The sequence below is a fragment of the Ciconia boyciana genome, chromosome 16 (genome assembly GCF_034638445.1).
Source record: "Ciconia boyciana chromosome 16, ASM3463844v1, whole genome shotgun sequence".
Classification (NCBI taxonomy): domain Eukaryota; kingdom Metazoa; phylum Chordata; class Aves; order Ciconiiformes; family Ciconiidae; genus Ciconia; species Ciconia boyciana.
The window spans coordinates 4,045,602-4,071,731 of NC_132949.1; the positions used below are offsets into that span (position 1 = coordinate 4,045,602).

Sequence of the window (26,130 nt, forward strand, 5' to 3'; positions counted from 1 at the left end):
CAATACCATGAGACTTGGCTGACCCATCCTGCACTGGGAATAGTAAATATGCAAAATGAATAAGCTGTGATTAACCCATAAACTGTAATTCACAAACTCTACTGAACTCCTGAAAATGAGTACATTTGCAGAAATCAGCCTAAGTCTCTGGTATCTTTGCAAGAAGACATAGGGCAGGATGGAAAGGGGAGCAAATTGGTTGGGCAATTTCTTGGTAAGGAGTAATTCGACCAGCTCTGATAGTAAGGGCCAAAAACAGGCTCATCTGTTAGTTTTAAATATGAGCACATAGGGAAGTAGTATATTTTCCTTACCACTTTCTCAGGAGATAACGAATTCATCCATTTCTCAATCAAGGTTTCCATATAACTGCCCGAACATTGTTTGTTTTCCTTCTGCTGTTTTAATCTGATCAAGCGGGAAGCATATCGTTTTTGCCATTCTGTTAGCTCTTCCTGGGAATGTGCTGAAGTACACTGTGCACCGTACCTGCAGATCCCTTGCTCTAAAAATCTACATAAAATAGGAAAAACGATTATGCCTTGAACTTTTCGGTCTCCAATTAAAAAAATAAATTTATCAAAATTTTACTTTTAAAGCCAGAAGGACATTCTTTAAGTCTCTCTCACAGAACTAAAGGCAGTTTAGTCCATGTGAACTAATTTGGAAATATATACATCTATACAGCATTTTGTAAGAGAGGCAGCAGCCTCTCTTACTGCAAAGTCCAGAAAAGCATATCAAATTTCTTTGAAACATAGGGGGACACAAGTCTTCTTTAGAAATTTCTAGCTTCAAAGAAGAAAGAATCAAGTTTTTGTACAGCAATAACACAATGAGATCGTGGACCATCCCTGAAATGACTAGGCGCTGTATTAATATGAATAAAACACTGTTAATCAGGAGAAAAGGGAAGATATAACAAGTTTCCTCCAATCATTACGTTATTAGCTGACAAATACTTATTCAGCAGTTTTTCCTGGAGCAACAGTGACATCACATGGTCCCTTCTACCAAATACACCTGCACAGAAATAATCTCTCAGGGAAAAGGTTTAATCCTCTTCTTTGTAAAGGGTATATCAGTCTAAAAGGATCTATTTTTGCAGAGGTTAAGGATTTGTTAAAGAAGTACATTTTTCATTTAATGGCATGTACTGATGCATCAAAATTAATGATATTCCAAACACCTGTATACAATTTAAGCATTCTAGTTCTCAGAATTATTTGTAAGTCTGGGCAAATGCCTGTATAACTTGGGAACTATTTTTATAATTAAACTTTATATTAAAATTATAAAACACAAGGCAATAGCTGTACATTCATCATTCTTCAAAACTGAAGCACTTAAATAGATGACAAAACGAAGAATAAAATGGGAGGGGGGTAAATTCTGAAGGTACTAAGAAAGTGTTGGATATACAGAATAAACATCAGGCCAGGAGACTGTTTTGTTCGTTGTTTTGCATAAGGAGACTATAAAGAGTTAATGTAAGCATCACATTTATTATAAACAAAGCCAGGCAGGCTGATCTCTGTCAGGATATTAAGTTTATAGAAATTCTGTAAACATGACTATATTTGAATTTTATGTGGATATGTGTGTATATACTCATATTAAGAATCTCTTCCTACAGTGATGAGTTACTGTAAAAAAGAAAGGATGCACCAAGACTAAATTAATACAGCAAGTCAGGACCCCACATCATTGACGAAGGCAGCAGAAGGGGATCACTGACTGAATAACCTTTCCATAGTAAATGTATTATGTAATGTAACATGAATTAGAACGTTAACTTTGAGCTACATGATAAAAACAAATAACACCTGACTATGACATGGAAACCTTGCAGCAAAAGTACCTGGATATCTAGGCCACACTTGCATTAGCGGTTATAATTTGATTTAGCATACACTTTTCCTTTAAGAAAAGTTTAAGTATTTAAAGGTTTGAGTGACCAAATTGTAAATAAAATAAGCATGATATGTATCACAATGTTACTAAAGGCATTCTCAAGAAATGTTCCTTAGTATATTTTAAATAAAAATATTTTTCTTAGCAGTCAATTTCAATATTTTTATTGTAAATTTTCCAACTCACCATTGCATTAGAATCCTAAAGTACAATTATGATTTTCATGGCCCAAAGTAAATGGAGTGCAAGCATAAAAAAATTGTTGACCTGTTCTTATCAGCTACATAGCAGATTTAAAATCAAGTGGCTTTCCTTTTCATTATTTAATAGGGAAGCATATTACTTTAAAATGTCATCATTATGCAATTTTTCCAAGTTCTCATTGTTCGTATTTTAATAGAACATTTTTTCTCATTTTTAGTTTCTTATTTAATACCTCCTGCAATTCCATAGCTTCATTATCTAGAATAAATCTGCTGTACTCCTACTGCTTTATGGCACACGGGAAAAATAAATCACAGCTTCAAAAATTCATATTCAGTACTTGTAACTGTCTCCTTACAAGGAACTAAAACCTTTAGTCCATGGTCAGAATGATACTGTTCCTATGGATTTGCTGAGTAAGGCACATCCTTCTCACTGTAGGGGTTAACAGTGTGCATAAAGCTAATCACAGCTTTAGTGGAAAAATGTTTCAGAGCAATGGTTGGAAACATGGTATAGATGTTACTCAACAGAAAATCATCATGAACTAAAAACTGTAAATATCTGCTTTTTAAAAATTGCTGAATATGCACCAGATATTATAAAAATCAACAAGAGTTGCCAAGATTTAGCATCTCTAGAAAATCACGCCATAAGTAGCCCAAATTCAGTGATTCAGTCATGTAATTTAAAAAGCAGGTCAGATTCCTGCTCATTTTTTTAAATTATTTGCATCAGTTACATATATGGCAGAATCAAGTGCATAATGATGGTTCCTCCCCATATATATTAATACAGTTTTACATAAGTAATGGCAATTAACAACACAAACTAGAGGCAATATTGACTAGTAGACTGAAACAAACAAGGAGGAAAAACTCCAATACAAGCCATTGGATCTTCAGCAAGGCAATTCACCTCTGTGTATCTGAGCTTATGCAAAATGGAAATAATGAGAGCCGGAGGGAAATTCTACAAACATTTTTTTTATCTGAAGACAAAGACCATCTATCAACAAAGCCCATTTATCTGAAGGCATGCACCCTATCTGCTGTCAAAGCACACTTCACTGTGCTTCAGGCTGCTAACACTGTTGTCTGTGGGAACTTTTCACATCTCTGAAATTATAAAAATTAGAAAAGGTAGGGCAAAAAGACAGATGCTGACCCGTCACTAGAAAAATGGTCCTCCAACCACTCTCTTATGAAAATGGAGCTAATGATTCCATTTTATAAAGTGAGGTGCTTCTGGATATACTGACCCTTCCAAAAATCTGTGAACAAATCAACTCCTGTTCTAACAGGTACCTTCATTTTCCTGACCTTTTAATCATTCTGTCAGCAGCTAAATAAAAGAGGAAACGTTATGATCCCTTGGAGAATGTTGATATAAAGCAATGACTTTACCTTTTACATAGCGTGTATTCTTCACTGCTTGTGACTCCCCTGGGTGGAGGGCGGAACTGCCAGCCATCCCGGGACCCTGCCAGAGTAGCCAAAACTTAGGTTACTTTTCTAATTGCCAAGTATTTCTGAGTCAAATAGTAACTGTCCAGGGAACTGTACCTCTAAACATCAACCCAAAGTGTATTTGTACAAAAGCAAAATTATCCACCAAAAATTAATTTTCAATCCCTTACAAATTCATTTAGAACAAAGGCCCAAAGGCTGTTGAGGCAAGTTTCAAACAATTTGCAGAACAGAGCAGGCTCTGATACAGCACTTTGACGGATAAACAGAAACTTCTGCCTCCAAATTCAGTCAATGATGAGATAATTCTACCTCAATCCCCAGGGCTAATCACAATAGTCAAGCCCCTTTCTTGCTTTTTGACTACTATGCAGTGCTGAGCAATCAGTAGAATCCAAGTCTTCTCACTACAAAATGAAGTAACTTTAGAACTGAGTTACATACCTTCTTCTAAATCTTCTACATGATATCCTGATGGTACTTTACCAGCTGCCTACAATTATATAAAAAAGCCACAGTTATAAAGGAAATCAAAATAATTTCATCAACAAGAACTGCTTTGGCTTCTTTGCTGTCAAAATGTGTTTTAGAACAACCGATACAAAAATATTAATCAGAAGTCTGAAATCACTTCCAGTCACAAACATGAATTTCATATTAACCTAACAACTGGATTGCAGCCAGTGATAAAAGGAATTCTGACAGGAACCCTGAGTCTACTCATTGTTAGAAGAAAATTTTAAGATATTTTTACAAGACCAAATTCCACTCTGTGATCGCTTTAATGTGGACAGCTGTGAAGTTTTTAAAAGGCCCAAAGTCTAAACTGTATTGAGATGTCTTTCAGCTTTGAATCTACATTAAAAATAAAGCCCAAATCAACGACAAAGCATAAGGAAAAAAAAAAAAACAACAAAAAAGAAGTGGCAATTCAATCAACAGACATGACAGATTAACCTCTAATACGAAAAAAGGTGCCTGAGAGGTAACAAATTTGTATTTGTTAACCGATTTCTTAAGTCATGTTTATTACTTCAGAATCATTTCCAACAGAGAAAAATACAATAAATAAATAAATAATACAGATCTAAATGCTTTGAATTCTTTCTACTCACTACTTCAAGACAGTCAAAACCTATTAGCATCTTTCTCTATTTTCCCATATGTCATGCAAGATTGGGAGGAAAGGCTCCTGGATAGGTAGGTGGTGAAGACCAACAGACCAGTGGAAACAATAACGTTTGAACCAGTATGTTCATAGTGAGCCTGGGTCTCCTGGGACACATGAAAACAAGCCTTTCAGCTGTTTCAGGTACTGCTCATTATTTTCCCAATAATATGCTCATTATTACCTCTGTTTCAGCAAGAAGTGTTTTCAGTCGTGTCAGATCTTTAGTTACCATCCCGTTCTGGGGGGAGAAAGAATATTAATACATCAAACACATAAACCTTCACATGCATTAAACCACAGCAACAAAGTTCATCTCCCCCTGCACTACCACCAAGGAGAAGGGCAAGAAGGAAAAATGAGTTTGACTTACAATGCACAATCTTAAATGACATACTACATAACACTGAGCAAACATTACGGTGAAAAAAGGGAATTTTACACTGGCCAAAACCAGCACTAGACTTACAGCAAGTACCAATACAGGACAATGCAGGAGAGCAGCATATGTAGAACAACTTGGGGAAAAAAAAAATTTCTTATGAATTTTAGCTGCCACTCAAGACAAATATTAATAGCTACAAAACTTATTGATTGCTATCCTCCAGAACAGTACTCTGCATGCACAGTGGCCCTGGAGGCAGTATAGCCCAACAGACAAGGACTCAGGAGATCTATGCTCTATTATCAGCTTGGCTACCGGCCTGCTGGGTGACCTTAGGCAAGTCACTTCAACTCTCCATGCCTCAGTTTCCCATCTGCAAAACAGGGACAGTGATACTGACTGTCTTCACAGGGCACTTGGTAAGCTGCTGATGAAAAGCACTATACATGAGCCATATGCTATGGTTACTGAACTGCTTTGGCTCTAAAGGAATTAATATAATGAACTTTCACTGCTGTTGCAGTGATGAATTCATTTCTTCTTAAGGATCTACTTCATAGATTACTAATTTCTACAGTTTCATAACTCCCTCTACTCTGATGTAGATAGACCATGTAATTTTTGGAGTTTTCACTAAAAAGCAAATATTAGCCATGTAACTAAAAATAACTGCATATTCAAGTACATCTGAAGTAAAAATCTTTCAAAATTGAATTTATCTGAAATATATCGCTAAGTGTAACAATTTCACGCTCATGTAAGTGAAAACTTTTATTAAAGGAACCCAGACCTGTGGTTTTTATTTCAATAATCTCTTCAAAAATGTAATTAAGTGCTACTACATTAGTTAGACTTCTCTACATTTTGACTGTGCTACTGAGCAGCAGAAATTACACTCTTTGTTGAAAACTTACACACTCAACAATTCTCACACTTAGGCTTTTTTCAAAATGATTTTTTACTTCTTCAGCAGAAAGGCTGCAAATTGAACCTGTTGAGCTTAAACGTATTAGAGCATAAAAAAGTTAGCAAGAATCATTCTCTTAAACCACCGGGGAGGAAACTGGATGGATTCCAATTCTTCAACAAATTCATTCCAAAACTTTGTTTCATTTCTCCTCTCAGACAATGGCAGACGTCAGTAAATCAGTTGCTGGTTTTAATATTCCTACTGAAAACAACTGTGTCTAACAACCTAAAGCTTGTAAAAACCTCTCAAATTCTGCTTTGGGACAACAGTCTGGAATTATATATGAAGCTACCTTTATTTGCACAACAATAGCTCAAAACAAGGGCACTGTACATTTCCTGCGATAAGGAGCTTTTGGCTATTTTACTAATTTTTTCTGAAGGCAAGTTTCCTTCGACCTCACCAGGAATTTTTCAATGAAACATTTTTGTCATTAGAAAACACCAGCTAAACAAAGAAAAAAACCTCTTCTTTATGTAAAAATGGCCAATGGCAGGGGGAAGGGAATTCAGGATATATATCAGACAGACGAACAGAACTCCCTCTCAAAAACAACCTACTGATTAAGTTAAGCACCAAGATATAGGAGACATGATCCAATTTCAAGGTAATACGCCTTCCTACAACAGTTTCTGATGTCACTTACCCGTTCCTCATGGTCTGACCAGAGCTGCTCTTGTTTGTGCTATGACCATGTTTCTGGATTTAGCATCACCAGCAGTTCATGGTGACAAACTGCATGCTATTTAATCTAGATTACAGAAATAAAAAGGACACTATCCTTTGGAGACTTATATACGTTCCTAATTTTCCCCATATAAGTAGTCACATAAGAGTCAGAACAGTTACTTACATGTATGGGGTTAAAAGCATCTTTACAAGTTTTGGCAGTTCAAGGGTAAAACAGAAGCTTTGAACTCAAAACTTTATTTTCGTCTTGAAATGCAAAGCTTTTTCTTTTTCCTGAAAAGCTTTCCACAGTGTCTTACAACTTATCATGGGCCAGTTATTGAAAAGTCCTATCAATAATTTTTCTGCTTTACTGGCTAAACTTCGTGAAGTACACACAAAATGGTATCAGGTGCAATTTTAAAAAAGTAAGCAAAAGTTTGAGATTTACATTATTCTAGTCAATCACACAAATATGCAAATTATTTTGCATTCCCTGAGGATTCAGAGACAACAACAAAAAAACTTTTCAAAATCGTAACAACTCTGAAGCACTGGTAATGCAACAACCTAAATATCCCGATTATATATGTGTGTCCATATACTTATCTTTGTCTTTTTCATACAAATAATTTTTGTTGCAACCTGCCAGTCAAACATATGTTCAGAAGTTCATTATTAAACACATCTTAAAAAAAGGAAATACAAAACTGTTTTTTAAATTATGTAGATTGCAGCAAACCCACTTACCAGTGATTCACCCATCAGTGATTTGGAAAGAACATTAGACACAATTTGCAGCTTCCCTTTAAGATGCATGCAGCAGAGCACTGCACGGAAAGATCCATCTCCCTTGGCCAGCCCCTCTCCCAGCACTGCAACACAAATCAGCAACTATTAGCTTCATGATAGTATACATTTAAATAAACTATATACAGTTTTCATTCACCTTTAACATGAAAATAAAGTCTGAAACTTGGGTTGAATCCATAGCTTCTTGGAAATAAAAGTCTTGGATGTAAAGGAAGTATTACTTGCTCTTGTCTAATATGAACTTGAAACTTGTCTCCCACCACCTAAGAAATGCTGTACATGAGCTCAAAAAAGGTTGTAATGTTTACATGCTAAAATAGACAAAAATTAAATATGGGAAGCGTAAATTCAAATATCTGACACAGACACAAAGGACCTCCTCTTCACAGAAAGGGGGAAAAAAAATAGCAACCAACAACCTCTCAGTAACACAAACATGCTCAGGAAGATCCATTCATGCTCACAAAAAGCATGCCCTGTCGTTTCCAAATATAGCTAACCTCCTCATGGTCAATTCCTGCTACTTTGAAAGGGCTTTTATTCACTTACACTGTAAAGTGCAGGATATAGGAACAATTGTTTGAGTCCAGAAATTTACAGGCTCCATGTAACAGAAAACTTTCCTAATGCTTTCTAGCACTGGATCAGATAGCTAGCCAAACAGACACTTTCACTGACACTTCCAATAGTGAAAGGATTTATTTCACGATATAGACGTGCTTCAGACAAGCAGGAATAACACTTATTCATATATATTACCTGTCCAGAAAACGAAATGCCAGAGTGACTAAAAAGCTAGTAAGCTAAGCATGTGAGTTGAAAAGAAGGCTGGACAGTTGTTTAAGATTACAGAATTGTAATATGTATTACTGTTATTGCAGGCAACATCGACATCTGTGTTTATGCTGCTACTCATGCAGATGCAAATAGCTCCTCTTAGTGCTAACAGGAATTTTACATTCACCACAACTTCAGGATTACATTTTAGAATAATAAATCAAAACTCCTCACTCAACTGACGTTCACATCGTTAACAGAAATTGCGTGAAAGACTAAAGAAAAAATAGTCCCACAAAAAACATTCATATAAAACCAACTAGACATCTCTTCAGAATGAAATGGTAACTAAATCCGGTTCATGAAGTGCCTCAAAGATTAGTCTGAATTCACCACTCTGATGATACTGACCACATTTCCAAAAATGGAGCTTACTTCCCAAATCAGAAGAAGGAGCCCCAGAAATAGCTTTAACATGTCTGACAGTTTGCTATTTTAACCTCAAAGATTAGATGTCCAATTATGATATTTCGTATCATTAACTGCATAGTATTACCAAGCTAAAACATACAGTTGCACATAAAAGGTTACAACACAGTAACCAGTATCTTTTGTTAAAGATTTGTGGAATAATTTAACAGATTGTAAATTATCATCATTCCTTGTAACAGTGCAAGCAGCATACTATAAAGAACATATATTTTTCTAGCTATTCTAAAATGTACTTATCATTGAGGTTAAAATAAAACAGTCATATGTATGCAACATGTCAAGTCTTGTAAAAAGACAGAACAGCAGCTTGAATAAAACTCTATTTAAAAAAATTGTGAGTATCAAGGAAGTGTGAGTATCACATAGTCCATACTAAGGTTGTCTCTTTCCAAGGGTATTTCAAACATAAAACTAAAACTAAGGCCCTTCAGGATCACAAATGCAGATACTCTAAACTGTCAGATGCTGGGCTACAATTGATAACAGCACATCATAGGGAACCACAACCAAATAGTTCATTCATGTATTCATAAAAATACAGGGGGTGGTGTGTGTGTATACAAATACATATATATATATATATATACACACATACCCCCACTATTTTTTATACATATATAAATATGGCATTAATAAGTTGAAATATGTCCTCATATTCATATGTCCTTTCCAGTTTTAGATCTAGAAAAAATATTTGCAGAACATGCTGGCATGAACTAAGGAAATTAACATTAAAGTGGACGCTATTTCTTTGTTACTAATATACACTTGAAAGCTGTTTTCTCTACTTAATTTAAAAAAAAAAAAAAAAAAGAGTAGAGATCAGCGCTCCTATTCCATCCACTTCTATGCCCGTCCAGTGACAGAAGAAAAATAGTTAACATGACAGTTCCTTTGAGATACTGGTATCTGACACATATGCCAAGAAAAGTTTTAACAGATGAATGTCACCCATCTACCCCTATGACAAACCCATCAGATCTCATCAATCAGAATACTACTCATTAAACAGCATTCTCTCTCCTACCTCCTTTAACCATCATTCATCTTTCCATATGTCTCTCTTTCACTTTTATTTGCCATCATGAAAGACCACTATGATGTTAGTCAGAATATTACACCCTTGGCATATATCAACAGCTAAAAGCAGCAGCTTTAAAAAAAAAAATCCAGGCTATTTTAAGAATGGTACTGATTAAGCGATGTTCAGCCTTTTTAAATTTGTTAAACTTTAATTTTACACCTACAGAAAGCAAGTTTACTTTTCTTAGTTATGTTTTGTGGACCTCTGCAAGCAGGCTGCAGAGCCCCACAAATTCCCCACACTATGACTTGAGTATCAGTGAAGAAAAATGCATTTAAAACAAACAAACAAACCCCACACAAAACCAGAAAGGAACAATTTAAAGATTATCATTGCTAGCACAGGAATGTCAGAATAGTATTTCACACAGTCTGTGTAACAAAACTGTGGTTTGAGGAAACTTCCTTTAAAATTCAAGAGTAGTTAAGGAACTAAAAACTGAAAGGTGGGATCTACCCACCTTTTCTTTCCAAATCTAACTGATAAACTCTGATCCAACGCTTACCAAACTCAGCAAAGAGTTCTCAGTGAGTTTTGAATCACTTGCATTACACATGAATAACAAAACATTAGCAAGGATGGTTAATTCCCTTAAAAACACCCCAACCGAACAAGGCAGTGAAACATGAAAGGCTCAACTTCAATGTGACCTTTGCACATCAGGAAGCTTTAACAAATAGGAATAAATGTAAGGACATCATCTTGATTTTCTCTGAATCAAGTCCCGAAACGCAAACCAAAATATCCACCATGTCCCTAGGAAGAAAGACGGAACAATCAGCTGTCTTTATCTTCACAAGATTCCTAACACTATCAATTCATCCTACATTTGAATACTGAAGTATCTATTAGCCAAATAGCACCACTGTGCCAAAGACATGCATTTGAGTTCTGGTACTTGAACATGAGTTACAAAATAGTGAGATCTCTCTCTAAAAAAAAAAATTTAAAAAAAAAAAAAAAGGAGGAAAAGTATTATAAAGCAGATACATAATTTTAACTAGGAAAAAAACCATTCTTAGCAAACTAACAAATCTGGGCATCGGTTTTAAAAATTCAGACAACTGACTGCAATTTATAACACTATGTAATAAAAAAAGAAATAAGCATACCATGCCTACAGTCTTCATCTGCTTGCCCATACTTTTTCTGAAAGGTAAAACATGAAAAGTTTAAAAATAGCATTATTCCAGTTCGCATAAACAACTACATGCTTGAATTACAAGTTTCTTAAAACTTTTAAGAATCCATTATCTTGTTTTTTCCAGGGTGGAACATGTAAAGAACATCAGTCACATGTCAAATATAATATAATTAATTCTTAGAATGCTGACTTTTTCTCAAATTCTCAGCAAACGGACATTTTAAAAGAGGAACATGAATGGGCAAAGGTATATGTTTATGTATGTGTTTGTAGGTGGCTCACAACACCTAGGAAAAAATACAAAAACTTAACTTTCTTTTCTAGCCACTAAATTTTTTTTAAACTTGCACTAATATGGTGCTGTTGAAATTTGAAAGGTATGTATTTTATTTTACTGTCTCTCCACTGGTGATTTTAAAAATTACTTTGTTTAGTAAAACAAGAAGGAAAATTTGAATTTATTTTATATTTTTTTACTTATAAGCCTTCAAGTATCTATATAATTCATGTCTTTAATAGGAAGGTTTTGATTACAAGTATTTTTCCAAAGCCCCTGAAGACTTACTGCAATAATTTTCACTATGATGAACATCCAGACAGGTGCCTCACAGGATTTTCAAAGGCATCCAGGTCAGAAACGTATTAAATACTGCTAAGCATCTATCTGCATATTGGCCTATGTAAATAATTTTGAGAAGTCAAGTCTGTAGTAACACAACTTCCATTAAAAAAAAAAACTTGGTTATTTCTGAATCTCTTCCCCTGAGGAGCCATAAGATAGGTCACATCTTAATTTAAGAAGTTTCCCAGTCCTTGTTTTGCACACTGAATAGTTCAGTTCAGCTATCTATTTAAAGAATGCTTAAAAATGCTCCCTAATCAGATGGGCAAGATTTGTCTTAAAGCTGCCCAGCAAGGTCTTACAACTTGGCCAAACTTTTTCCACTTGGGATGAAACTGTTCATACCATGAATAATACATGAAGATTTGGGGTAGACAAGGCCCCTGTAAATCTGTAATAATATTTCCAAAACAGAAAGGTAAGGAAAAATGTAGGTTCATTAAGCAGGTTATAGGTTTATTCTTAAGCACTGTCATGTCCTTTCCTTTAAGAAAGCGTAGCGCTCTGATGCTTTAAAGGAAGGACACAAATTTGGCAATGAGATCACCTATAATTCAGGGTTATGCCTCTTGTCTTGCATTTACAAACCTTTACAAAAAGCCCAGTTTTCACACTTCCATTAAAAATCTGCCAGAGCCTAAAAGTTACATCTTTCACCAGCCTTGCTCTAGCCTAGCAATGGAAAACTAGTGTATGATCAAGTATTAAAAGAATAATGTTAGGCCTATGCCAATGGAGCTAAATTAGGTATGAACCAGCTATCTGAATTCTGGCATTTCTCAGCTTTGTTTGTTGAGTGTTTAGATTTGCAACCTTAATTTCATGCTCTTTAAAGATAAGGTAATTTGGTGTGTAATTCAGCATAACTGTACAAACATAATACCCTAAAACCAGGTATTTTGCCTTCCTGGAATGTATTTAAAACTTTTTTTTTTTTTTAGAAGTATTTTTTCTTCATTCTTTCAGAGAACTGTGATTCAGACCCAAACTACTTAGAGGTCCCAATCCTGAAAAATAAACAGATCAGGGAAAACTACAAGACAGAAGCCTCAGACATGCTTTAGCAAGTGGGATTCTGTGGCAAACCAACATGCCAATCACAGGAAAAACTCTGAATTTTATTTAAATCTTGACAGTACAAGATATTTGATCGCTCTTTCCAGTTCACTAGATACTATTAAAGAGTCACACTCACAAGTTGTAAAAAGGAAGCAATTCTATACAGAAGAGTCTCGATTTTGATGCGGTCGATTTCTGCCTGGCATGCCTCCGGGAGGTGAGCTGGGGGGTACTGGCTGAGGGAAAGGAGAGCCTCTGTGCAATGCTTCACTGCCACTTCATAATCCTGCTGCTTAAGAGATTCACATGCTTGTTCACATGACTTCTCTGGTCTTCTGTCTGCCATGACTCAGGGACAGAAATCCTAGAGTGGAGGCAGAGGGGATGATAAAATGTTGGTTAGCTGTATAATGGCAGTGACAACTTGCCAACCAACTTCCATTCCCATCTCAAGGTGTTGTATCACATCCCCTTCATTTTATGCCATTCGCATTTCCTATCCCAGTCTTTCTCACTAACTAACGTTTTCCCAGTCTCTTCTCCATCGCTCCCAGCTCTCGGTTTTGATTCTAATTCAAGAAGTTATTAAGCCCATGACTGATTTTAAGAATATAAGTAGTGGCTTCAAATTTTAAAGTCAGCATGGATTTAAGCACTTTGTTACATAGAGGCTTTTGGGCCTTCACGGGCAGCATGATCTTTGCTTTGGAAGTAATACAACTCATCCACCAACTGCTCTTTCTGCGAGCCTGCAGCCATTTCCTCCAAGACACCTTTCTCTCCAAAGCACTCCTCACCTACGCTCAGGGGAGGGAGCCGCTCTCTCCGGCTGGGTGAAGCACGATGGGGATGGACAAGGATGAATGAGAAAGAACAGGAGGTCAACAGGAAACCGCTTCTCTTCCTTCAGTTGGTTTATTTCCATTTATGCCTGAGAAAGCCTAGATACCTCTGCCACACCAACACCTTTATGCAGAACTTCTTAGATAATTTTAAAGTAAATATTTTTAGGGGAAAAAAATTGAAACAGTTGTTGTAAAAATCTGTATACAAGACAGACAGCATTATCTGCCAATAAACTGAGACAAATGGTTATCCACAATCTAAACCACCAGTAGAAAAGCAAAGCACTTCTACAATCCCTGTCTACATTCTCCCTTTGTTCACATAATATTTAAATACATGATACATATTCCTAGAGACACTGTACTTTAAAGCTGACTTCACAAAAATGTGTTCTGATAACTGAAAGAGGAAAAAATGAGTTCTCATTTTCATTTTTAGCAAGTAGCAGACTATCAATATTTGTGATATTAACTATCATGATTGTCTCAAATAACTATCTTTAGCCCACTTTAAAAATTCACTGCTAAAAACTTCCTTTATACTTGATAATTTTAGGTTTTTAACCAAACTAAGGTAAAGTAACTTCAAGAAGTTAATCTGAACATCAAATAAATGCATTTTCCTTATATGAAAAATAATACACTATCCCACTTTTCTCATTACCACATGCCTAAGCCAATATACAGTAGAAATGTAAACAAGACTTTTCATATATTATATGACATAGTGTTCTATGTGTTCTCTTCCATTCTTAAAATTTGCTTTTCAGTATCAATATAGAAATGTAAAGCAATATTGATTTTTCCAGACAATTTTGACTTAAACCACCTTCCCTTTTACAACATTTATATAAAAATTTCTTATGTACAACAATATATCTTCCCAAAAATGAAGGAGCGCAAGCATGAATAAATTTGCAGTTATCCTGATACAAATCTGTGACATATGCCTGTCTCTTAATAATGACCTTGCAACATATTATCTCATTCATCCAGATATTTCTCTTTCTGCTAAAAATAAGTCCCCATTTTCAATCAGAATAGGAACAGGCAAGTAGGTTTTGTTTTTCCATACATAGGAGTCAATTCATTCATGGAGTTACTCTATTAACATTAAAGACGCTCAGCTGGATCACTTAAGCACATATTTTCAATTATATAAATGTTAGGTATTCTTAAGCTGTTTATGCAAGGATCCTTTCTAGATACAACTAAAAATTACACTGATTTCCATTTCACTAACATTTTAGGCCACAGTGGGTTTTACAAATCTAGGATTTGCTTCAATAGTAATACAACAGTTAATTGATGTTTTTCTCATGTACATTCTGTTTTCCTCCTAAGGGACTGAAAAGAGAGGATTTCATGAACTCTGCTGTACTTCTGATTTCCTCACTTCCTGGCTGACATATAACCAAAATTCCTTTGACCAAAAGTCTCAGCAGAGCTTCTGTGTGTTTATTCCCGAAGAACTGTTTATACACAGATCCTATCCTAACTGACCTGGCCCGCGTAACTGACAGGCATTTGAAAGCTGCACTATCCAGCCCTTCGTCTCCAACATGGCACCATGTAAAAGAAAAACATTTTTATTTACCAGCTGTCTTATGCTGGCTGGTTTAATAACTATTGGAACTAGTCTGTTTGAGGAGAAGCCGGGTCTTACACACCCAGCAGTGGTCTACTGTCCTGCAAAGGCCACACAATTTCTTTGGGTCAACTTGGAGACTGAAGAGAGCACATCAGAGGATGTAACTGACCCTAAGCAATAACCTGCGGATTAAGTTTAGTGGAGCTAAGAGAAGTCAGGACCAGGCTGTTTGGGTAACTGGGCTAAACTGAGTCACACTATCAGTATTTCAGAGTGTAATTAAAAAAACCTCTGAAGTCACAGTGCTACATAAGGAGCTGCTGCAGTGTAATTTGTTTTTTAAAAAAAATCTAATTGTAACAAAGAAAACCAGTATGTGGACAATATATGGAAAATGATCCATTCAGGCTCTCAGATTTCATTTCAGTTCCATTTATATCCATGCATGCAGACACAGACACGCACACTTATTGGGTATTTGCACCATCTACTACTAGTTTGCACCAGACTCCAATACAGCTGCTCCAACTGTTCCTTGGAGGCACTCAGCTCTTCCTGCTGACTCTTTAAAAACCCGTGCTCCTAGTTTTGGTCCCCTGAGCTGTGCCTAAATTAGCAATTGAGACTAGATTATGTGAATGTGAATTACAACCATGCTTTCTTAAAATCCAATCTATTGTCATACCTGACGTACTCATGTTTAAAATTATTTCAGAACAGTTCATGTTTTAACAGCCAAGGAATGGAGACACTTGTCAAAGGAAATTTATTTTGAGTTCTAAAAATGTTTATTTTCAAAAATCTGAAAAGTAAAACTGGAATTTCTACATTCACTCCAAGAGTAGAAATTATTACAGATTAGAATTGAAAGCTAAAGTGTTAGAAGGTCTGCACTATATTCCCAACTCTCTTTGCAAAACTGAGCAAATTACCTATGCACTTTTTCTATCTGTAAAACTGAAATTAAAATACTAAGCATGTAACAGACAAATGTCAGGATTATTCATTTTCTCAAAATGTCCTGGAGAACCACATGCCAGTAGAGTTCTAAATTCAAATTTGAGTAACAATTTATTCTAATAGCAAAATTTAATACATCTTCAAAATTTTGAAGAAACAGTAAACAGGCATATCCCCACTATCTGAAGTTACACATCTAAAATAGGTGGACCTTCCTTAGAAATACAGGCACAATGTCCTATCAGCAGAGCCTTTATTAGCAGGGGTCAACTCAAAGCATTTCTTAGCTTTGAATCATCTCACAGCAGCACTGCTGCCTACAGAAAGGCTCCCGATTTATGCTCTCAAGTAAAATATTTAAACTCAGCGCCTGTGAATTCCACCTGATATGACAGTAAGCATCACGTTGACTAGAGCACAGACAGAAGTTTACACAACTCCTCCTCACAGGCTAATCCAGAAATCTAACCCTGGCATTATACTTTGTACCTCCAAAAAACTCCTGCCTTTAAGTAGAAGAAAACTTACTGATCTTACATTTCTTTGAAGGCCACGTTGTGCTCAGCTTAGCTTCCACAAAGTATCATTTAAAAGATGTGGTTAGTTCCAACTGATGTAACTTAAACCTTGGTGTTTTTTTCAGTGAACTGTGAGGGTTGGGTTTTTTTCCCTACAACGAATTATTTCAGGCTCAATATTCCTAATGAGTATTTTGCCTTCTTTCCAAAGCTACTTTGTAAACAAACATGAAAAGAGTAACTAAAATCTAATCTCCAAATAAAACTGCACATTTCCCCTCCAGAACTGCAGAGGGGGCTGGGAAAGGCAGAAGGGACAGTTTGAGGAAGAAGAGGGATAAACAATGTGATCTACACAGTCATTTATTTTCAAGTAAACACTGTGCCTGCTTGGTGCACAGGAGACTTTTGAAGAATTACTCCACAGTCTGATGAGTCCAACTTCAAACTAAAAATCGGTGTAGGAGGAGAGAACATCATGAACTAAAATTTTAGTGTTTCACAGCAGTTTAACTCATGACTGTGCACTTTCATGCTTCACAGCTTACCGATGCATTTTATGGAACCAAAGGGTCCATACATTAAGATAACAGTAAGTTAAGGCACATGACAGTTCCTAAAAATTTTCAGACAGATGCTTTTTCAATTCACTGTAAAGCATCTAGCCAGATAACTCTCGCTGTACTTCATAAACAAACAGATTAGAGGGCACAATGCTGTTCCTATTAATGTTATTGGCAAAATTCCCAATGTCTGCCAAGACAGAAGGATCAGATCCAAGGTCTCGCATGCCAAGCTGACAAACAGTAGACAAGTCAGTAAATATTTGCATATTTTAACCAGACATTAACATCTCTTGTAAAGATTTATGCTAAAGCAATGTTGTTCAACTTGCAGTCCTACAGTGAGACTGGTAGGAATTTACTGTCAATTGAATATACTTCAAGAGCCACATCCTGGGATTCACAAACTGAAGCAAATGAATGAGACCCATTGCCACGGGGAACATGCAGGGGGAAGAGCCTCTCCAGCTGCCTCCCATTACAATCCATAACCCTTCAAACAGTTCTGCTGTGAGAAATAAGCACCCAAATATTCCTTGCCAAAGCTATTCAGCTGTGTCCTCCTGTTAAGAGCCCACTGTATTGCAGGAAAGGAGCGGAGAAGAAGGGTTTGCCATTCCATTGCCTATTGCGGTCAAGCTGGCACAGGCTCAGAGAAAGCAGGGCAGGAATTCAACTCATCCTGCCCCTCTCGAAGGTCTCACGCATGCGGTGACCACGCTGTGTTTCCTAACCCTTTGTGATTTTTCAGCCCTTCTCGCAAACTGGAAAGACTGGCCACCAAACTGGACAGAAGTTTTAAACATGTAATAAATTCAGGTAATACCTCAAGAAGAGACAGCTGTTTTATCATGACTTACCAGCAATTCCATTAAAGAGGCAAGAAGAGATCTCCTAGATTTATTTTTGAGAATGGTTGCTCTGTCCTTCCCCAGTAACTTTTGAACTTCAAGTCAATTTGACCTGAATTTCACAGAAGTCTAAAGGGTCCTGAAGATGCTGCAAGTTTTATGAAAAATGTGTAACAAGACAGATAACAGAGACCCAGCTTTTTAAGTCCACCCAGGGAAAGGAGAAGTTATAATTCAGCCTCTTTTTGATACCAAGAGGTCAGTTACCCCATCAGTTACTGTCATATGCTGCCATTTACCCAGTGGCAGAGACAGCACTGTACCAAAATATCACTCATCAGTAAAAGAAAAATCTTATTTATGTTTCTTGCCCATAATGATGAAAGCCATAAACTGCATTCATTAGCTTAACTGCTCAAGGATCCATCCAGTAGTTTCCAGGTTTCACTAAAGCAGAGTTTCCAAACTTTTTAGACTTACAGACACTAGCAATACACATCGCATAACTTTTTGAAATTTGTAACTGGTAAAATTGAGATTATAAGCAATTCACATATGAAGGCCTCAAAAATTTGTTGTTTCCATAATACAGAAAAGTAATATTTGGGAAGTCAGAAAGTTGGTATGGACACAATCCCTGTGACTGAAGAGTCTTCTAGTTCCCTTTCACTCAAAATTATCAGGAAAAGACTGACAAGATACTTTAATTTACACAGGTATGGGAAGATCTGGGTTTATTTAATAATCTGGATTAACTACAATACATTGAGGATACTACATCAGAAAAATGTTAGCTACTGTGAACATGCCAACGTTACAGTTAAAAATGATGGGTCACTGAAATTCAAATATCAAGACTCTGCAAACAAACTGCATTGTCAGTCCACATACTAAAATAGGGAATAATACATCTATCTACTGTTAAATCATATTATATGGTTGCTCTGGCATCTCTAGCTATCCCATCTTAAGGCATGCTTGCACCTCTAGATAATGTTACAAAATTGTTTTTGTAGTACTCCAAACCAGCACTGAAGTACCTTTAGATTAGTAAAATAAAATTAAATATCTATTTATTTTCCTTACCTATAGTGATAAAATAAACTTATCTTTGCCTTGAGACAATAAAGCATTTTATTCAAGCCTCCAGGAAGGAATAAAATACAGCTGCACAAAATACAGAAACCACTTACAGACACACACAGAAAAAATGCACTTTCCTAGTGTCATGACATACACATCATAAATAATCCCACACTCAGAAATCATTTAATAAAATGAGAGTAGATAATGATAGTGCACTATACCAATGTGAAAGACTTAACAGAGAGAGAAAAGGATGGCGCATCTTTCATGCACAGAAAAGAATTATATGAAAGGTGCTTTTGCTGTTTTTTTATTTTAAGAAAAATATAATAGCAGAGATCTTATGCACTCATTTATTGCAATTATGACTGAAGTCAGTAATATTAGATATACACAGTCCTCAGAAATGTACTGCACACCTTACAGAACAAATACAAAAGTCTCCACCCTTGAAAGAAGACAATTTAATCAGTTTTCTGAAATAACTGAGTTACTCTGGTTAATGTTGTACAACTCCAGGCAAAATGACCCTACTTTAAATTCCAAAAATGATGTTAAATCTGAAATGGAGCATACAGAATGAGGAAAGCTTATGTCAAGGTTTTATTATATAGCATAACAGCAGCAAGAACTTCTGCTACATGGCCTCTAAGGAACATGATATACTTTATTTTGGGAAGGGGAAAAAAAGGGAATTAAGAGGTTCATGATGACCCCTACCATTAAATACTTAGGTTATCCTTCCACCTTGACAGACCAAGAGAGCACCATAAATTAGGAGGACAAGTGATCTCTGGCCACATAAATGGAGCCTTGAGTCTGGTCCTGTAAACTTAATGTATAGAATAAACACATCCACATTTACTGAAAAAGGAACACGTGCCTGTGGGTGGATTACCATTCACATAACAATAGTAACAAAAATTATAGCAGCAATTGAGATTAAATAGTTTTTTAAAAATATAGCAGCAATTGAGATTAAGAGCAAATGCCTTCTGCATCTGGATCCTCTGTGTTCTTTAAATCACTTTACATACATCACAGATAGTAACGAGTTAGATTTTATTGCATGCCACTTATGATTTCAGTACAGACACTTTATTAAGTGATTGTTAACAATTTATTACCTTTACTAACCTTTTTTATTTTAATTTTGGAAAATGCAGCAGAAAGGACAATCTATATAGCCACCAGCAGCAACATTTATTTACATGTGGACAAACTGGCTATCTTTGGCTCAAAATCTGAAAGTAACTCATGGCCTCAGCACTTGTAACCACCCCATCCACCACGTAAGCATCCCCAATACCTTCATCTCCTGCCTTTAAAACGATCCTTTTTCACACAGCTGTCTGAAAACATTATCTTGATGAAACTAAGCAAAATACATGGCAAGTCAAAGCACAACATCTACCTGGCATGTACACACTTTGTCTGTAAGCCATCCATAACTGACAGACACAAGATTCCTAGTTACACAAAGCAAATATATATATACATATTGCATTCATTAAAATCACAGTACAAATACTAGATTGTAAAGTCCAATACTCAAAGGTTGTTTAATGACAAAAGTATCTGTACAAGCTTATGTTGGCCCTCCTGTGTGTCTGCATTATGATACAGCCTTTAACTGTATTAGTCACATACTACATTTTCCAAGGGCAACCTGGCTGAATGAGCAGGCAGAACAGAAGCTGCCTGCTTAATAGACACCTAGTTATATACTTCAGCATAGGGTCTAAGGCCTTATTTACTGCATGCAACTCAAATCTGGTTCTCAAGATGCATTTTAATGTTTTCAAGAACTTTTCAATAATGGTCACAAATACTGTGACCAAGCACTTCATAAGTATTAAGAAAATATCTTTATCCTTCTGACATTATTCCCATTTTACAAAGAATTAAGACATTAAAACACATCAAAGCCAAAAGTTTCTATAAACTTCTTATATTCAGATTAAGACAACTAAAAGTGATTTTTCCCCATTATGGTCTGCCCTGTACTATACAGCCCTTTATATGATCAAAGCAGAACACCCAGTGTCTGCAGAGTGACTTAGGAGTATTCAGCATTTCTCTACATCACAAGATGGAAGCGTTCATTAGAAATACAGAAAACGAAGTGTAGCAAAGATAGGGCTTAAGTATGATTTGCCCTTTTTTTTTTTTGCTATTCCCTACTCCATTTATTAAACACCTTCTAATTTATGCAAATAGTGAAACTGTATTCCAACAAACAACTGTATTAGCATTATAAAATAAATTATATGTACCTACACAGTAGAGCCTTCCTTCTATTCCTTTCTTTCTAACACTAATATTTTTCAATCTCAGTTTTCTTGTTCAGCCACCCCCATCTCCACATTTATTCTACATACTCTGAGAAAATCTGCATTTTGCACCTTCTGTTTAAATCCAGTTGCTGCTTCCTCCGTGCTGCATGAAGGTAGAGCTGGTAGGAAAGAGGAACTGGCTATTGGCAGTACAGAAGGGGAATTCTCTGTGCTCTCATTTTTGTCCAAAATCACACCAGGGAGGAACGCAGAAGCCCTAGCCTTCAAACTGCATGGAACTCCTGTTTAGCTCAGGCTGAAGTATATTCACTTCAGGGATGATCTTTTAGATTTGTACTAAATGCTAATTTGACCAACGCTCAGAAGATTATTCACAGGCTTGATAACAAGTATATCCTCGGCAGAAACATCATACTATACCACATCTCAACTTTTTACAAAGCAGCGCTATAGGACATTAGATTTTTTTTTTTCTATTTTATTGTGAACGTAAGAATGTATTTTTTGCCCAATTTTTAGAAAAGACTGAATCGTGTTGGCAGACCCCTTCACTCCCTCCAGCACCCAAAAAGCAACCCTGGGATAGACACCTACCATGAGAAATTTCAACCCAAATAATTAAAATTTGGCAAGTAATAACCAACTGAAATGAGGAGTATGTCATAGTAAGGATCAGGTAACATAATAATAGGTGGTGCTTCTGCCCCACCTAAAGTTCTTTTGGCTCCTTCATAGAAAATCTTCACGTAAACAATCTTTCATAATAACCAGTTAACAGCAGCAGTTTGTATTCCATATACCTATATGTTCTTACTGCTTTTTGAGAGTAGAGTTTCTCACACTTATCCAAGATGAGGACATTTTAATTGAAATATTGTCCCATGGTTACCATTTTATCCCCATAACAACATCACCAATTACTTACTTTAAAAAAATGCATTAGTAAAGTAATTTAATCTTTGCTTCTCTTAATGAAATTTGCCAGAGAAAAACAAAGGGAAAAATCAGCACTGCACAACCAGCCAGCTCTCCGTGGAGCAGCACCAACCTACAAGTCTCAAACTCAAACATGCTTTGCAGAAGAATACAGTATTCATATTCCAAAAGCTGTTTTAAACACGATAATTCACAACTTTTAAAACTATAAACTACTTGTGGTAGAACCTGTCTTTTAGACACTTGAAAAACAGAACATGGCCTTGTTCCTGAGTGTCTCTGCACATTTCACATTATAATGTTCAGTAATAATTTTGACGAAAAAAGTGAACACCATTAATCTTAAGGACTTACACAGTCATGCAATTACCAATATTCTTCTCCGCTGAGTCATAAGATATTGCCAAAAGTCCTTTTTGAGAAATGTCTGCTGTATGATATATAGGTACATCTGTGTATATGTGACTAAACATCTGTCGCCTAATTTTCAAAATGCCAAGCAAGTACAAAACGAGTGTTCCCAAGGAATGCAAAGAGGAGTCAAAGAAGAATCCCAAGCATCATTTCAACACAAAACACATATCAGGATATTTACAAATGTGTTTCAGAAGTTTAAATGCAACACATGTCACGAAGTTTTCCATGACACTCATTGAATTTGCCACTCATACATACAACAGTCTTCAGAGGGCCCTTGGCCACAGTTCATTTGCCAAAGCTCACCAATTTAATCAGTCTCGGAGATGGAACCAAATTAGCAGTTCCTAATCTTCAGTCTTGTGTTCAATTCGCAGCTTCCTCTAATACAGCTGTATTTGGATTTCAGCAATAAAAGTATTTTTAAAATTAGGAAATTATTTCTCACAGAATATCCCCTTATGGAAAACCCGTGCAAACTCCAAAGCTCAGTGGTTCAATGCAAGTTTTCTCTTCTTAACAGGGATAATGTAGCAATGCGGAAACAGTTGTTCTGCAAATGCCAAACTTTCATTTTCATACAAGAACTTTCTCCACTCTTGACATGTCCCAGTGTTGCAAAGCAGCACACACCTATGACTAGGAGACCTATCTGAAGAACACAGCTTTGATCACCAGCGCAAATGCAGGTGCTATGGGTATATATATCACAGTTTTACAGTTGGATGAGAAAAAAAAGCCCTTAGTTAATTTTCTGTTTGAGATGCAAAACATGAATCACACTTTCAATCCATTCAAGAGGCAAAAGAATGTAAAAGTCTTCGTGCTGAATATCAGTTATAGTGCACAGTTCACAAACTGAACACAGAAATAGGCCAGAAAGTTGTGACACAAAACCAGGAAAATTTTCTTTCAGTATACCTCAGTCTTCGTTGCAGCATTATAATGAACTTAAATTTATTATAGTAGTGAATAATACTGTGACTGAGTTTTTTGTTACGCATTTATAGAGTGCTTAGTACAAAAGGATCCTACCATAACAGATTTAATAACACAATCATGCCACCCACAGATACTCCAAACACATCTTTCCCAAAATCATACCTATTATGTAACTGTGTAGGATATTTTTGTGTGCTGTTTTGAAAGTTCAAAGCAATAACTAACCTCCACCACTAAAAATTGCTATCTTTATTGTAAATAACCTTTGAAATTCATTTTTACATGACTGTGCTTCAAATAGTTTGACATAATATACCTAAGCTTGATTTGGGGAGTTGTCTTCTAACTGTATTTTAATGATATTAACCCTTCTGCATCCAGATAATGTTTTTGGACCGTCCCTGTTTCCTCTTCTCAAATGCACAAACATAATACTACCAACAGGTTCAATTTTTAGACCTCTCCTGAGAATAGAATATGGATTCCCAAGTTCTCCTCGCACAGCAAACCCTACGGGCAACACCATAACTTGTATCCAAAACACCACAAGTTTCCCAATGGCATTCACGCTACTCATTCCTTTTGAAATGAACATTAGAGATTCAGTCACGTATTTTAAACCCCACTCAAAGAACAGACATCAGCAGGAATGAGTAACGATCCTACTGTGGTTAATGGCATAATTCTGAAAAAACTTCGGAAGAAGAAAAGCAGTGTCTAGCCTAGCCAAACAAATATAAACAAAACTACAGCCAAGTAATATCAGTCAGTTCAAACGACAAAACTAATGTCCTGCACCATTCCAAATGCGTGAGTGTCTTAAGATACGGCCAGAGTACAGTTACCTCAAAACCGTTAGCACAAACAACTATAATCAAAAACATCACTTCAATAAAATACCCACAGCACTCGGCTACAACACTGCCTTAGCGCAGATTCAGAAGTATGCTAAAAAGACATTCCCCCTAACAACCTCCCTGTGTAGACAATGAGAAAAGCCCAACAAATTCTGGCTCCCGAGATGGCAGAGGAGCAGATGCAAGGCAGCTATCATGGCTGGTCACCAGCGTTAAGGAATCCAGCTAGCTGATGGGGAATTTAGTTGAGAGCAGCGAAGGAACATACTTGGGAACAGAAGCACACTGCCTGTCCCCATCCCCCCAGATTATCCCAGGATAAAATGAAATTTTCCCTTACAAAAATACAGATTGTCTTACGTTAAGTGAGAAGGTATATAAGGAAGAAGCATTATTTCACATGCTGCCAAAACCACTGTGCTTTTCATTTGTGGCATTCTCCATTTATTATGTCCACAAAGATTTGCTACTTTCTTGGTTTGCTGAACCACTAAATATTTTCCAGCAAATTAAACACTCGTGCCACATTACTAACAACCAAGATTCTCAAAAACAGCTCTTGCTGTGTTATGTTATTTCCCTTTTGCCATAGGATCTGAAGGGCTCCGAAAGATCTTCTAAGCATATTTAAGCAGTGTAATTTTTAGTGTTTTGATGAATACAGTATTTTTGCTATATATAACTATGAAAAAAAAAAACAACTGTGAAATTCACAGACTGAAAGATCATTTCTAAAATAACACTTACCCTAACTACCATAAAACCAGCTCAGACAAATCCACACACTGCTCACATTTCTACCCTTCGCTTCCTGCCACTCCAACATTCAAAATTTCATACCTAACAATTCTACTATTCTTTTGCTTCCAATGGTTAGTCATTACAGCTCTGAGAATCATCAGCCTTTCTACTGCTTACAAACAGGAGAGATCATGAAATGTATCTCCCCAGATTGCATATAAGCCAAAGATTAAAAACATCATTCTTCATGCAAGTGGTACTTCCTGAGACTAACAGAAACAAATCGCACAACAGTTTACAGTAACATCTCCAAAACATCTCTTTACAGAAAATCACTTACAAAAACTCTTGCTACCAACTCAGCAGCACTGTGTACCTACTGCTTCTTGGAAAAGCTATATAGTTCAGTGTTGTTAATTCTGAATTACCTTCTTGCGAGTGTTCTAACATCTGACAAAGACTCCATGCCACTTAGAAAATTTGATAGTTTGTACTCATTCAGAAGTAGGATGGGGCCATAGTAACCACTCAAACTTCTTAGTCATGAAATGGAACCTCTCAGTGTAGTAAAATTACATTTAAGAAGGAAGAAGGTTGAAATCCATGATTTCTTATCTGGCTCTCCTGTCATAAGTCTGCAATCTAGTATTTTGGAGGACTCTGAGAAAAGACTGGGTAAATAACCAGTGCATTTCCATTAAATTTATGACAATGAATTTGCATATAAAATTGTAGAGAAATATTTGGATATTATGT

At 36.2% G+C, this 26,130-nt stretch overlaps 1 protein-coding gene across 6 annotated transcripts in view; it reads right to left on the reverse strand.

Annotated features, from left to right (window-relative positions):
* Positions 1–26,130, reverse strand: part of HELZ (helicase with zinc finger) — a 92,011-nt gene that overhangs the window by 61,640 nt on the left and 4,241 nt on the right. For 3 of the 6 annotated variants that reach the window (XM_072880949.1, XM_072880948.1, XM_072880946.1), the window contains exons 2-8: positions 12,907–13,134; positions 11,058–11,094; positions 7,530–7,654; positions 4,940–4,996; positions 4,032–4,080; positions 3,525–3,600; positions 315–513 (exon numbers count right to left, since the gene is read on the reverse strand). In XM_072880949.1, coding sequence (XP_072737050.1) covers positions 315–513; positions 3,525–3,600; positions 4,032–4,080; positions 4,940–4,996; positions 7,530–7,654; positions 11,058–11,094; positions 12,907–13,116 — 753 coding nt within the window. In that variant the 5' untranslated portion in view covers positions 13,117–13,134. Of the gene's footprint in view, positions 1–314; positions 514–3,524; positions 3,601–4,031; positions 4,081–4,939; positions 4,997–7,529; positions 7,655–11,057; positions 11,095–12,906; positions 13,135–13,567; positions 13,687–26,130 lie in introns of those variants that run through there. The other 3 variants (XM_072880947.1, XM_072880951.1, XM_072880950.1) reach the window with 3 other exon arrangements.